The sequence below is a fragment of the Miniopterus schreibersii genome, assembly GCF_964146895.1.
Source record: "Miniopterus schreibersii genome assembly, chromosome: 2".
Taxonomy (NCBI): Eukaryota; Metazoa; Chordata; class Mammalia; order Chiroptera; family Miniopteridae; genus Miniopterus; species Miniopterus schreibersii.
Genome location: NC_138102.1, coordinates 177964944 through 177980230, shown reverse-complemented (window position 1 = coordinate 177980230; position 15287 = coordinate 177964944). Strand labels below are relative to the sequence as shown.

The 15287-nt window shown below is 51.4% G+C and overlaps 1 protein-coding gene across 6 annotated transcripts in view; it reads left to right on the top strand.

Moving 5' to 3' along the window:
• The window catches only part of LARGE1 (LARGE xylosyl- and glucuronyltransferase 1), a 401066-nt gene that overhangs the window by 319005 nt on the left and 66774 nt on the right, over positions 1 to 15287 (top strand). For all 6 annotated transcript variants that reach the window (XM_081128709.1, XM_081128708.1, XM_081128710.1 and 3 more), the window contains exon 7: positions 3005 to 3109. In XM_081128709.1, coding sequence (XP_080984835.1) covers positions 3005 to 3109 — 105 coding nt within the window. The remainder of the gene's footprint in view (positions 1 to 3004; positions 3110 to 15287) is intronic.

Genomic DNA, 15287 nt, shown 5'->3' with positions numbered 1-15287 from the left:
GCTGCCTCATTCCCCGGCGGGTGAGTGCCCGGCCTGCCCTTTCCAGGCCTCCTGTGCCCCATGGAAGCACCACCAGGCCCTCCTCCTGGGGCCTCGGTCCGACCGGCAGGAGCCCTGCCTGCAGCCAGCGCCGAGGGAGGAGGGGAGTCCCAGCCTGGAGCCATCCGTCTGCTGGCTGGTGACACGACACCGGGGCCCCGGCGGAATAGCAGGCTTGTTCGCTCTTGTCTGGCTGTTAGTGGTGATGTATGAGTAAGCAAAGGAGACGGCTTCATTTTCATAAGTTAACTTGCGCCTGGAGTAAGGAACACTGGGAGCGGCGCACTTCATCATAACCGCGGGCCAGCGCGGAAAACAGTGACAGGGCCGTTTCTGTCCGTCACGGTGCTTTATTGTAATGACTCCCGAGAAGACGAGCCGGTGCAGATGCTGCGATGCTGAGGGGGCAGCTCCCCGAGAGGAGCCCCTGGGATGCTGCCGTGGTGGGATGTCAGGCCCAGGGCGCTGTGCGTCGTCCGGGCTGAGGGCTTAGACATTGGCCTCTGCAGACCAGGGCGCGGGTGCCACGTGGCGAATGAGCTGGGGTGGGGCAGAGCTGTAGAGAGACCCGTCTCCTCTGCGCTGGAACGGGACCGAGGGGCTCTCTGCCTGGACGGGCGCTGTGGGACAGCACCGTTATCAGAAAATGTGGGGGGAAGCTTGGCGGTTTGGAAGTCTGTGCGGAAGGGGAAGGGCAGGGGGGGAAGGTGGCATATGACTGCGGCCGAGATGCCAGGCGGGCACCACCCACCTTCCCGCGCAGAGTCAGAGTTCCCCGCCCTCCCCGCCTCTGCCCCATCGGTGTTTCTGCCGCTCGCTGCTCCATCATTGTTTATCTGTCTCCCCTGCCAGCCGCCTGCAGAGCAAGGACTACATTTCGTTTGTCTTGGGTTCCTTAGTATTTTACGTGGTATCTGACACACCGCGAACTCTCAGCCTGTGATCCACTGAACCGAAGTCGAGGCAGAGTCGGGATCGTGTGAGCTAAGGAAGGGAGGAGACGACTGATAGTGCCCCTCTGAACCCCGCAGGTGGGGCCGTACATAGGCCGGGAATTCCTGCTGTAATAAGAGTAAACGCCTCTCATTTTACCACTTCTAGGCATTGTCAGCGGTGACGTTTGTGAATTCTGAGCACATGGCAGAAAAAAACGAAACTGTAGCATCCACCTGGGGTCACCAGTAATTATGCACCAGCTCCCCCAAGCACCCCACATCCCCTTTGTGTCACACCCTCTGTGTAAGGTCATTAACTGGGCTCTCTGATGAGGCCACAGCTTCGGGACGGGCACATGGCTCTCTCAGCTGAGGGCACCGTGCCCTGCAGACCTGATTGTCTTGCACGAACATCCCGAGCCTGTTGCGTGCGGAACTGATGGGCCCTCGCCTTCCTGGATTGGCGCTCTGTTTTTCTGAGGGCTTCTCCAAGTTTTGAATGTGATCATATAGAATGACCGAGTGGGGGGTAGTATTTTCCCCATGCCTCTAATTTATGTATTTGTGCTGGGGTGTTGATTTAGATAGGAACTCGATAAATTGATCAAATAAATTACAGCAAACCCACACAGCATCATTTCGGCGAGCTGTCATCCCTCCGAGGAGGCTCTACATCACCCAGCACGGTGTTCGGAGAACCGCTGTGCTCTTAACAGGCTGCTGGCCTTTCATGCGGTCGGGAAGGTCTTTATTTCTCAAATCGGCCAACAGTATAATGGTGGTAACTCCAGAAGGCAGCCGTTAGCTGTGGAGGACAGTAACCATTAGTCGTGTGGCCTTTAGCATGTTATTCAGACTTTCTGAGCCTCAGTTTCTCTTTGTGTAAGACGTGGATTTATCTTTTCTATCATAAACCTTCGTCATAAAGGTGAGCAGTGACGCACCGAGACAGCAGACAGAATCTGGGTGTCAGACAAATAGAGAATTATATGCCGGCTCCATCACTAGTTGTACAAATCTCAGTCCTACGCGAGCCTCAGTTTCCCAGTCAGTAAAATGGTATTGATACTAATTCCAAGAATACCTTGCCCGGCTGGGCGTGGCTCAGCGGTTGAGTGTCCACCTGGGATCCAAGGCAGTCAGGGTTCGATTCCCGGTCGGGGTACATGCCCGGGCTGCGGGCTCGATCCCCAGTCGGGGGCATGCAGGAGGCAGCCGATCAATGACTCTCTCATCATTGATGTTTCTCTCTCTCTCTCTCCCTCTCCCTTCCTCTCTCTGAAATCAATAAAGATATATTTTTTAAAAAAAGAGTACCTTGGCATGATAGGGCTTTCTGATGGAAGGCAGTGGGCTCTGATGCCTGAATTACCCTACTTCAAAGGCCCAGGGATTTGCTCTGGGAACAGAGAAGCAGATGTTCCTCCACAAAGCACTCCTGGGTTGATGTGATGTGGACAAGATGCTTGCGGACCTGAGAGTAAAATCACTGTGAGAAGGTGGCCACGCGGCGGCTGTCCTCCGTGGGTTCCCATCTCATTAAACAAGGGTCACTTCTTCCTCTGATGTGAGACAGTTATCTCGGCTCATGCCCAGAAAGCCAGGAAGTTAGTATATAATGGGAAATTTTAGGACCGGAACACTCGAACAATAGTGTGTCAATAAATATATGTTGCACGAGGTAAGGAATGAATGGATGTGTGGATGGATGGATGAATGGTTGGTTGGTTTGGGATTCTGGCCATATTGCAGATTAGTTAAGTGGCCTTGGGCAGCTTAACTAATTACTCTGGGCGGCCTCCATTTTTTCCTCTATAAAATGGGAAACTATAAAACAGACAGGCTGCCTATGTGTGCACATTAAATAGGTTAACACAAGTTAAGCACTTAGGTCAAAGCTTGGCAGTTAATAAAAACTCCCAATAATGAAAGCTACTGTTTCAATTTGCTGTTACTCTGTCCCCTGTTCAGTGCTCACTGACCCATGGCTTGGCTTCTTTGAAGACCTTTGCTTTCTCTGTCCCTCACAGGTCAGCAGGTCCTGGGCTTGGTGGAGAACCAGAGTGACTGGTACCTTGGGAACCTGTGGAAGAATCACCGCCCTTGGCCTGCCCTCGGAAGGGGCTACAATACAGGTAAGTCGTGAGGGGCAGAGGGGCGGGGTTACAAAGGGCGATGGGAGCATCTCTAGGGGGCGGGGGGAAGAGGTGAGCCACAGCACCGGCCAAGGCCACCTGGTTGCCGGGGAACCTTCCAGCTCTTCCTCAGCGCTGCTGCTACAGGCAGAGTAGCTGTGGGGCCTTGGCAGTCTGCGGGGGTCTTGCCACAAAGCCTCTGTCCTGGCTGACCTTCAGATCCAATCCCAGATCTTTATGGCGCTGTTAATAGAGACTAGAGATCATTCTGCAGTGACCACCCCAGCATGTCAGTTTCTTAGCACAACACACACTCATTTTCCTCACTCCCACGCCATGTCCATTTTGGATCTGTCGGGACCTGTGCCCTCACCTGATGGTTACTAACTCACCCAGGGAGGAAAGTAGCAGATGACCTATTGACTCTGAAGGTCCCTGGTCAGAAGTGACACGCTCTCTGCTAATATGTCATTGACTAAAGCATGTCTCGTGGCCATGCCTACCTTCACGGGGTGTGGGCAGGAAACCTGGCCCTGTGCCTGGAGGAGAAAAGGCAGAAACATGTGGTAATTGGTACCTAGGCATCTCACAGCCATTAAATAAAATGTGTCTGAAGTCACATCCATTATTCCGCCTTGTTGCTAAGCCCAAACCTGCCTCTCCTCTTTTCTTTGTGTATCTGTTAATACCATTCCTTCTCTCGTTCATTCTTTGCTCGCCTACTGTCTGTCGAATGCTTACTGGGTACCAGGCCCAGAGCTGGGTGGGCCAGACACAGCCTGTGACCTCGTGAAGCGTTTAGTCAAGGAAACCGGAGCAGCCCCCTCTCCTTAGGTTCAGGTCTATCTTTGAAATACCTCTGGATCCTTCTGCGTCTTCCCCTCCATCGTCTTTCCCACCACCTTGGTTCCCTGTTCTCAGAGGATGCAGACCTGTGACCTGTGTCAGGACTAGAACTCGGAGCTCAGGAAGCAGTGGGTGGGGCAGGGCAGGAAGCTCTTCTGGGCTGGGGCCCGGGTCCTCAGGGTTTGGCGCCACCTGGAGGTGGTGGGTAAAACTGTCCTGGAGGCTGTCGTGCGGAGGCCAGAGTCCACTCTGAGAGCTGAGGGTCAGAGCTCAGAGAGGTCAGGTAGAGACTCAGGCCCCCGGAAGCCAAAGGAAAAGGAATGAGAATCGAGCTTCCAGAGGTGAGAGTTCAGAGATGGGGTCAGAGTGGGGCCCAAGCTGCCCTAGGACAAGAAAAGAAAGGTCCAGAGTCAGTGCCCTAAGCAGCAGTTAGGGGGCGCTGTTTGAAGGCTGTCCTTTGACATGGGGGACGTTCCTTTGCTGACATTGGCCAGAGCAGCCCGGCATGCCTCGTTGTCTGTAATTTTTCCTGTAACACCTACCAGGCCTTAGTTGTTGCCTGAAGAGGTTACAAGTGCAGAATTTTAACCACCTGCCCCTTCCCCTACCTCCTGGGGGCTCCCTGGCTGTGCTGGGCGTCAACCCTTGAGTTGCAGGATGGTGGGAAGTTCTGGGGGGGTCCCTGAGACTAAAGGGGCTCAGAGCAGCTGCTCTTTAGCCGGTTCGGAAGTATTTCATGTTTTTTCCGTGGGCCAGGCAGTGCCTGTGCGCAGCAGCTGGGTACCGGCCAGGCACGGTGCCAGGTGCTCGTGGGCGTTAATCTCATTCGATCCTCACTAACCCCAGGAGGCAGGTGCTGTTCTTATCTCCACTTTATATGCTGGAAACTAATGCTTAGAGAGTTGACTGATAAGTAAGGAGCCTGTGGTGCTAACTACGAACTTAAACTTCCCAGCGTGAACTTTAGTGGTTCTACAATCAAGAATACGTTTTGAAAATGCAGAATTCTAGATGCTGCCCTTGAAGGGTCTCGCCAGGGGGTTGGCCAGGAATCTGCCCTGAACGAAGCTCCAGGATATTTCTGGAGCAGAAGGTCCAGGAGTCTGCTTGATAAAATATGGCACTCTGAACAAAAAAACAAAAAAAATAGAGAAAAAGCCCTGGCTGGTGTGGTTCAGTGGTTAGAGTGTCGGCCCATGTGCCAAAGGGTCACAGTTTTGATTCCGGTTGAGGGCTCATACCTGGGTTGCAGGTTGGATCCCGGGCCGTGTCAGAGAGCATGCGGGAGGCAACCAATCACTGTGTCTCTCTCCCATCCATGTTTCTCTCTTTCCCTCTTCCCCACTCCCAGCCCCCACTCCTTCCCTTCCACTCTCTAAAAATCAATGGAAAAAATGTCCTGGAGTGAGTATTAACACACACACAGACACACACACACACACACACACACACACACACACGTGGTACTGTTTCTCCTTCCCCCAAGCCTTCTCGGGGCACTTTGCTTGGTGCGTTCAAGGCTGGACCTCTCAGGTGCCCACAGTGGGCACTCATGTTGGTCTTTGGTGCCTGGACTCCAGCCCTTTTGCATCGGGCTTTGGTAAAGCCAGAGACACCCACGTGTGTCAGGTGGGAGAAGGGAGATCTCAGGGAAACCCTGGTGTGTATTTAGTGTGTCTTCCACAAGGTAAACTAATAGGAAATGTCACATGGAGATACACTGCAGGGTGTCGGGGACAGGCATCGGGGCCATGGTTACCTGCGTAAAACAAAAACCGTCCCTCATCAAGTGGGGTTCGCAGGGAGAAGAAAAATGTAGCACCCTGGGGGATTCATTATGACAAAAATGACCCGTCCCCTCCCGCCCCTCCCAGCTGGTCTCGTAATGTGAGGTCAGGAGACTGAGGAGTCTCTAAACCTCCTCCAGCTCCTGCTGGAACGCCAGGCAGTGAGCTCCTTCCCTTCTGCCCCACGGAAGGGGGGGAGCAGATGGGAAAAGCCCCGTTAGAAAGGACGTGTCCATTCAGGTCAGCCAGGGACACCAGGTGATCATTAGGAAAGGATTTGCACAGCATCGAAATGCACTGGCTTTCAGGGTGGGCGTTTGCTGTTTCAGTACCAAGGGCCTGCTTCCCTCTCATCAGTGGATTCGTCACCCAGGCATTTCATTCTCATGGATGTTGAGCCCCGAATCCCAGCTCATCTCAAGCCTCCAAAAGGGGCTTCTCCAACCAAGCCCCGGGGGAGCCTTCAGCTCGGTGCTGGGAAACTGAGGCAGATCAGGGTTAGAGCCGTAGTCCGGCCGTTTCTTGGCCAAGTTGCTTTACCTCCTTGGACCTTGGTTCTCTCCCTTGTGAAACAGGACAGTAAAAACACCTGGTGTGTGAGGATTGACGAGGTGATTTGTTTAGGGAGCTAGTCTGGTGTCTGGCAATCAGAAAACTTCTCAGGAAATCTTGGTCTGTGTCCTCTTGCATTTTTCTGCCTCTTAGTCTACCCGGGACTGGAACCCACTTGTTTTAAAAATGGTTGTTACGTGACTGGCTACGGTTCTCCAAGGTCTCCCAGGAGTTTCAACACATTTTTTGTTTTAACCCAAATATGCAATCGCCTACCAGCTTTTCTCCTCCCTACTACCTGGAAAGGTTAGCTTCCATTATTATAGAATAAAACAATGATGCTTTTAGTTCACACATCAGCTTCCTGTGTTTTATTTTGAAAATCCCTCCAAAAAGCATGAGATGTTTGAGTTGGAAGACTTGCCTCAGGACCTGACTTTGCCGCTTTTCAGCTTCGTCCCCTCTGGAAAGCTTCTCAGGCTCTCTGAGCCTTGGGTTTGTCATCTGTAAACCGAGGATGATAACCCCACCCGGAGCCCACTGTGGTGTGCCGCTCCAGGGGCCAGCAGACTAACGCGCTTTAGGAAGTTGGTTGTAATTTTCATTTCTCCCCCTGACCACAGCCTGACTGAGTAACCATTTTCGAGTAATTTTGATTCAGCCACACTTACCGAGTTCAGCAGCATCCCCCAGGCACCGTCCCAGGCACTGTCTTTGTTAATTCCTAGAATTATCTGCTAATATAGTCATTCCCCTTCAAAGAGCCAGCCAGCTTCCCCCCTTCCTCTTTTTGTTTTTCTTTCCCCATCTGCTTGCACAAAGCCCTCGGGGCCCTGAAAGATTAGGGACAATCTGCCCACCACCTCCCACTCACCCCCTCCATTCTTATTAGAGGGGTTTACAACTTAATTCCACCCTCAGGAGCTGCTAAGCCACAGCAGCTGCAGTGACCGGGCGGGTGCCAGCACAGGGCCCTTGCCACGCCGTTCAGGTGGAATGAAGGGCAGCTGCCACACCCTTGCACGGAGGTGGGTTCATTTCCATTCATTCTGTCCCTTCAGCATGTCCTGTGTGCTGAAAGCTGCCATCCACCCAGCATTCAGCTGTCTGCAGGACTTTAAAAAAAAAATTAATACAGGCTCATTAAGATTCAGCCACTTCAGTTCTTATGCTGATAGGGACCATCTTAAAAACAAACACCAGCAAAGAAGAGAAGGGGAGCCTGGCCGGGCATGGCTCAGCGGTTGAGCATTGACCTAGGATCCAGGCGATCGGGGTTCGATTCCCGGCCAGGGCACATGCCCGGATTGCGGGCTCGATCAATGACTCTCTCATCATTGCTGTTTCTATCTCTGTCTCTCCCTCTCCCTTCCTCTCTCTGAAATCAATAAAGATATATTTAAAAAAAAAAAAAAAAAAGAAGAAGAGAAGGGGAAGGAGAGCTAGAAGGGGCCGGTGGCTGGGGAACAGGGTGAGGGAAGGTAGAAGGTAGGTGGCAGGCTGACAGAGGTTTGTTTGCGTAGGATCCCGAAGTTTACTTGAGGGGACAGAGTGTCCTCCCCGAGATCAAGGGCATACTATTAACCAGAGAATGTGCTTTCCGAAACGATTTAAAAATAAAATGTGTCCTGTTCCTTTCAGTCCCCAAATTAGGCCAGAGACGGGCAGATGGAGACCTGGCTCTCTGGGGAGGGAGGGAGAATTTCTCTAGGAATCCTTACCCGCAGAACAACAGATTGGGGCGTTCAAGGACTGCCTCACCTCCGCGGCCCTGAAGAAGGGGAAGGGGAATGCCATGGCCGGATTCAAAGGGAGCAAACATGTGGCAGCTTGCCCGACCGCTGTTAAGTAGCTTTAGTGAGATAACTGAGGGGGGTGTAAGCCTACCCTTCTCTCTGCCTCTGACGTCCAGCTTGGGCTGCCCTGGGCAAGTTCCTTCTTATCTCTGAGCCTCCCTCTCTCGGGTGGAGAACTGTTTATATTCCGAAGGAATGTTTTGACTGGGTTATTTCTATCTGTAATAATTGCATCCAGAGAAACTAGATTTAAAGGTAGTTCATTCATTCATTCAGCACATGCTACTAAATAAATGCCTGTTTTTCTGGGTAGAAAATAATTTTTTTAAAAAGAGTAAATATGAAGAACCTTCCTTCAAGGATATTATAGTGTGGCACCGGAGAGTTTGCATATCTACAAGTAAATTTAGTGTGACTCCAGCTCCCTGCACGATTGACATTCGGAGTGGAATGTGAGCCCCACAGTGACCCTGGACCAACATTTCCTAGGCTCATTCCGGAGGATACTGCAGGAGATGTTAATATGTTTAGAAACCATGGAAGATAAGACTGAGAGATCTGGATCCTGGATTCTTCCCTTGGGGATTCAGATTGCATGGTGGCATGTTAGAGATCCTGAGAAGCCCAGGAGGAAAGGAAGCTGCTAAACCCAGCAGCACCCACACTCTCATTTGATCCTAGAGCTGTGGAAACAAGCTTGGGATAAACAGCCCCTGGACTCATTCCAGGGCCAGGGGTTACCTGTTTCTGAGCTCTGTATCCCCAAGCGCTCGGCACAGGAGTGATTACGTGGGATTTATGGAATAATCCCATTGAAAGAGGCTCGTCTTCTAGGCATGGTTTGTGGGACAGCACACCCAGCAGAGTCGCCCCCTCTGCTCTCTTCTGTGGGATCTCACTCATCTTTCTACTGTAAGAACCCAGACCCCATATCATTGCACCTTCTAAGTCGGTATCCTGTGTGTCGGCTCAGATCTGCAGCCAGTCACCAGCCAGCAGGCCTCCGAAACCTCTCCCATTTACAGGAACGCCGGGGGAGATGGCTCCGAGGCCTCTCACCACCCTGATCGGTTCCCCACCTCCAGGTAACTTCAGTTCTCTTTTTGAAGGTGACACTCTTGACCTGGACGCTATCCAACCATCAGAGGTTCGCACCTTCACCTGGACACTTGTGCCCACTTTTCTGAGTCAAAGCGCCTGGTTGTAGTGCCAGCTTTCGGCCCTAACCCAGAGAGAGGGAGTCTGAATCCCTAGAGATGAGGCCAGGTAGCTGTTGTTTTACACACGTTCCCCACGTGGTTCTCAGGCACGCTGGTGTTTGAGAACCAGCGTCCTCGTACAGACTTGTATTGCCGTTTGCACGTCAAGCTCAAATTGAACTTGAGTTCAGCTGGAAAGCTCCATGAATGACTGTGCGACCAAAGGGTCCCCATTCGGGACGTCTCCAGTAGATTTATTGAGCCTATAGCACAGGCTTTATATTTGTCTCTGATGAGCTTTACCTGGTATCTAGGCCAACCTCTGCGTCATTTTATTTGACCGCATTTTATTTCTCCTCGGGGTCATCCACAGAATGCCTTCTGCTCGTCCATCCGGTGGCCATGCCCCGTTTTTGTAACACGTGTTTTGAATCCCTCCTTTACAATCCCGGGATAAAATTCATAGATTACCTATATTATTGCACAGTCTACAAATAAAATTTCAAAAAAATCAATATAGTGCCCTGACTATAACATAAAGAATTAAAAGGAAATTAATTTACTGTAAAATAATATTGACTTCAGCGTATCATCGCTTAGGCTGGGCAACTGTAGAAGACCTAATGAGGTGGTCAGGGGCTAGCGAGCCAGTGGTCGGCATAGGACTGTCCCAGTGTGACCGCTACAGTGCAGAATGCTACCTGGGGACATGGGCCGTCCACATTCCGTGAGTGGCCTTTGCCATCTGTGAGGAGTTTTTCCAAACGAGTGGACCATTCTTGGTAAAGTTTCAGATCGTAGGAGGCACTGCCCTCCCTCGATTTGTACTCCAAGCTCAGCGTCTGTTAAAACCATGCTAAAAAGCACTGGTTTTAATACAGATTCCTGTAAGCAGTGTCACCTTCAGGCTCAGACAGTCACAACAGGTATAAACACGAGTGTCCGAGGGACCCGTGCGGGATGTGGGAATATTCCTCATGGTGCTAGAAAGGGGTACTGTCCCCTTTGGGAGTCACGAGTCCAAGGCGTTACAGATGTGTATTGGGCCGAATCAAGCATGAGGCCACCACATGCTCCAGGTGTCCCTCGAGGTGACGTCAGTGAGGAAGAGAAAGCTCCCGGCTCCGACACCCAGCCAGCTGGAGTCTACGCAGTGGTATTGCCATCCAGTGACTTCTCTCCAGTTAACCTTTATCGCAGGTTCAGTGACGTTACCCAGAGCTCGTCCACATCACGTCCTGAACCAGAATCACCATAGCTCAGCCTGTGGGTTCACGTGGGGTACACCCACGCCCCCTCCCACCTGATAGGCCCTTAGGTATCTACGCAAAAGAAGGCAGACAGTACATCCTGGTCTTCGCTTCGTGCTCTAGGAACCTCAGTTTACCCATATATGAAATGGGGACGGTCCTAGTATCTACCCCACAAAGGACTGCTGTGAGAAGTAAATGATATAACAATGCAAATTTAATTGATAAGGAAAGGTTGGGCGTGTAGTCAGTGCTCAGTTAAATGTAGTAGCAATTTCTATTGTCATTATTGAAAAGGTAGACAGAGGGACAGCAGGACATCCAGCCTGTGCAGCCTCGCTGGCCTCTTGACATTGTCCAAATGCATCCCCAGCCCTGGACCCAAGCCCTCTGCCTGGACTGCTCTCCTACCAGCTGCCCTCGGCTCAGCCCATTACTTCTGTCCTCAGCTCGATGTCATTTCCTCCCAGTGGGCTCCCCTGACCGTCTTATCCGAAGCAGCACTCTCCATCCCCTCACTCTGGCTTATTTCTCTTCAATGAACCTTCTGTCTGTGCTATAAAATACACATTTTTTATTTCTGTGGTAGCAGAATCCCCACCCCCCACCCCCCACCCCCAAAGATGGCCATGCCCAGATCCCTGGAACTTGTGATTAGGTTGTGTTACATGGCCAATGAGACTTAGCAGCTGTAATTACAGACCTTAAAATAGGGAGATTATCCTGGATTATCCGATGGGCCTGGTATAACCACAGGAGCCCTTAAAAGCTGAGAACTCCCTCCACGTGGGAACAGACAGATGCTGCAGAAGGGGAGTCAGAGGGTCGTGAAGTGTGAGAAGGAGCCGTCATTCATCGCTGGTTTGAAGACGGAGAGGACAGTGTGACAGGGAAGGCAGGTGACCTGCAGGAGCTGGGGCTCCCAGCTGACAGCTGGCAGGGAAGATCGGACCTCAGTCCTACAGCCATAGGGAGCTGAATTCTGCCAACAACCCGATGAGCATGGAAATAGATTGTCCCCCAGAGAAGAGCCAAGCTGGCCAACACCTTGATTTTAGCTTTGTGAGGCCCTAAACAGAGAACCCAGCCCCTAGATTTCTGACCTTTACTGCTGTAAAATCATAAATTTATGCGTTTTAAGCTGCTGAGGTAACTTGTTATGGCAGCGATAGGAAACCCACGCCCCTCTTTCCTCACAAGAGTGTGAGCTCCTTGAGGGCCACAGACTTGTTTTGTTTACTCTTAGGTCCCCATCCAGGAGATGGAGTGCTCTCAATAGATAGTTATTGAATGAATAAGTGAATTACAGCTCCCCTCACTCCTGCTTTTCTGGGCATGGGAGAGAGCTTGAAGAGCTGCTGGTGGGAAACATAATGTGTCCCCAGGCCTTAGTGTGACCATTCAGTAGGCCGGCACTCAGCATGTACCAGGTGCCTGGCATTGGGCCCTGCCTAAGGAGTAGAAATTAAAAATAAGATGTGGCCTCTGCTTGTATCAGTATCCCCTGCCTTCCGGTGACCCACTGTAGACTTAAAGGTCAGGACATTAAGGACCATTAATTGTGGTCGGTGCAGTATAGGAGGGGCACGTCCAACAGGACCGAGAGCTGGGGTGGAGGCCTGCTCCAATGTCCTGAGAAAGGCGTCTGAGCCCAGAGGTTAGCGGTGTGGGGATGGGGTGGACGGTCCAGGCCTACAGAGCAAGCCCCAAGGCCGAGGCTGGGAGATGTGGAAACTCATGGCACACAGTGTGGGCTTTTAGTTTGATCAAAGGTGTGGCTTGTGGAGCCCAGGCCCTGTATACGGAGAGTGGTCAAGAGCCCAAGGTCTGGCTCCATTCCTTACCGGTACAGTGGCCCTGGGCACATCCCTTCATCATTTTTGTTTTATTTTAATTTGTGCCTGACTTGCCTTACTTGTAAAATGGAGCATCAGTACGGACTCTCAGGGTTGCTGGAAGGAAATGCTAAGTGCACGCAAAGGGAAGCAGTCAGTGGTAGCTGAGACGCTGGGCCCAGCTGCAATGGGAGGAACATGCCTGCTGAGCAGCGAGGCTGGGAGCTGGGGAGGGTGAAGCCTGAGTGCTAGAGGCAGGGCAGCCCCAGCCAGCAAGCCGGGAGTCGCAGCAACACACAGTTTCACTCGCAGCCCTGGAGAGATTCATCCCCAGCAGCGTGGCCCTGTTCAGACACAGTGTGGAAGCGCCATCAGCAGGCCGGGCACTAACCCACCCGCTGCCTTCAGGGACACTGGGCTCTCTGAAGCACCCCAGCAAGGCACTAAGTGAGAACGCCCTGCTTATCAGACTCGGTGGGGGGCCTCTGATTAAACTGAGCTGCTAAAGTTTTCCCAGCTGCATCCTGCAAAGAGTGCAGGCTTTCCCATCAAAGCCAGTGTTCTAGAAGAGACACTCTGTCATTGCTTCTCCTCACACCCCCACCCCCACCCCAGCTCAGCCTCACAGGCGAGTGTGCATTGAATTGAAGGCTTCCAGATTCTGACCTTCAGTGCCTCCCAGCTCCTCCTCTCTAAGAGGCCTTTTCACCTCAACTGTTTCCCTTATAAACAATTCTATTTCCTGGGTAGCTCTGATGGTGTTCCTCCCTCTTTGCTAAGTAGTAAATCACAAGCCTGCATGCTGAATAGATAGGAACCAAAACATAAAGAAACCAAGAGCAAAAAAAAACCCCAAAACTTGCCCCTGAGTTGGGCCTCACCTGCAGTTATCCAGGTGAACTAGAATGGCCTCGTGTGTCAAACTGGAAACCTATGCTGGCTGCTTCTCCTGAGTTTGTCACATACGTGCTTGTGCATCCTAAACTTGAAGTAGTCCAGCCACCCCTCTAAGCCCCCGTGTCCTCTCCTGTGGACCGAGTGCAATAAGGCTGTCTGAGTCTGTTCAGGCTACTGTAACAGAGTACCATAGCTTGGGTGACCTATAAACAATTGAAATTTATTATTCACAGTTCTGGAGACTGGGAAGTCCAAGATCAAGGTGTTAGCAGATTCAGTGTTTGGTGAGGACCTTGCCTCCTGGTTCATGGGGTGGCTGTCATTTGCTGTGTCCCCACATGGCGGAAAAGGCAAGGGACCTCCCTGGGGTCTCTTTGATGAGGGCACTAATCCCATCATGAGGGCCCCACCCTCATGACTTAGTTACCATCTTATAACCTGGTGCCATCCATGTATTGTGTTAATATTACCAGCTCACATTCATTGGGCATTTACTCTTTGCCAAGCCCTGTGCTAAGTGCTCTTCATGCTTTTATTCTAAGTGCTGCCTACAATTTATTTTTTCAAGTAAGGTTGACATTCAGTATTATTTTGTATTAGTTTCAGATGTACAGCATAGTAGTTAGACACTTCTATAATTTATAAAGTGATCCCCCTGATAAGTCTAGTACCCACCTGGCATCATATCCCAAAAGAAATACCATATAATTTCACTGATATGTGGAATCTAAAGAACAAAATAAATGAGCAAACAAAACAGAAACAGGCTCATAGATACAGAGAACAAACTGAGGGTCGCCAGATTTGGGTGGGGGGAATTGGGGGCACAGAGGGCGGTAGAGAAGAGCAGACAGTGGACCTGGAGTGGGCAAACGGAGAATGTCCAGTACGATACCGGGCATGTCAGAGGCACGCCCGAAACCTTAGTTCTGTCCATAAACGGGGTGGGGGTGGGGGGGTGGGGGGTGAAAGCAGAGACGGCTGTGAGCTCTGCACACTCGGTGGCTGTTTCTGCAGTGCACACTTTTCCTAAGCACATGTGGATGAGTGAAAGATTTGAAAAGAAGCAAACTGTGCCCTTGCGTGTGGGCTTGCTCCCTTTAAGTTGGAAAGTGCAAAAAAGCTTCTTCCCCTTTGTGCAGCCCATTAGCTCAGCTTTCAGTCAGGCTCTAGCGCGGGTTCAACTGGCCCGAATTGCTCGGCCATCCAGGCCGTCTCGCCCTTCTTGGTAAGCAAATGAGACATCATCTTGTGCAGTGAAGCATCCAGCCAGGCTGGGAGGGAGAGGCAGGCTCGTTATTGGTAAAAAATTAAACTCTCCTTGCCAACAAGCTGGTCAGCAGATCTGACTTCTATTCAGAGAGTAGTTATTTCTCAGTACCTGATGGAAAGTCCTTGGGGCTCCGGCCCCCCAGGGAGGCTGTGGGCTGTCCTCGCCTCCTGACAGATGTCTGGCTATTCTAAGCATTGTAATCTGCTTCATTTTGTTCAGTGATGATTTGAAGACCAAAATCTTGGCCTCTTTGTATTTTTCCCCCTATACAGCTCCAGAGCATGCTTTGTTCTTACTGTAGGAGACAGGCTAGGGAGTCTTTAATAACTAACCACTTGGACTGCGGTGGCCTGGGCGTGGCCAGGATGTCTTTGTTCAGCATCTCTGATCTCCTACTTTCTGATGCACTGATTGCGAAAGGCTGTCTTGTCTCAGAGCCAGGCCTGGAAGAGACTCATCTCCTGGTGGGTTTCCTGGGTGGGAGGAGAGCCAATGCCCCAGACCCGTGAGCATTGCTTCTGCCTTAGGTTTGTCTTACCACCTGCCTGCCATCTAACAGGAGCAAAATCACTTACCTCCTATCATCTAATGATTACCTGAAAGTGTGTCCAAATCTGTAAAATGGCAACAATAAGTTTGGCCTAAGACAGCAGCCTGGGGCGCTTGGGAGCCAAGTCGCTGTCATGTGTTTCTTTGAGACAGAACAAGGAGACTCGGGGGCTTGGCACTGTGTCAGCTTCCAA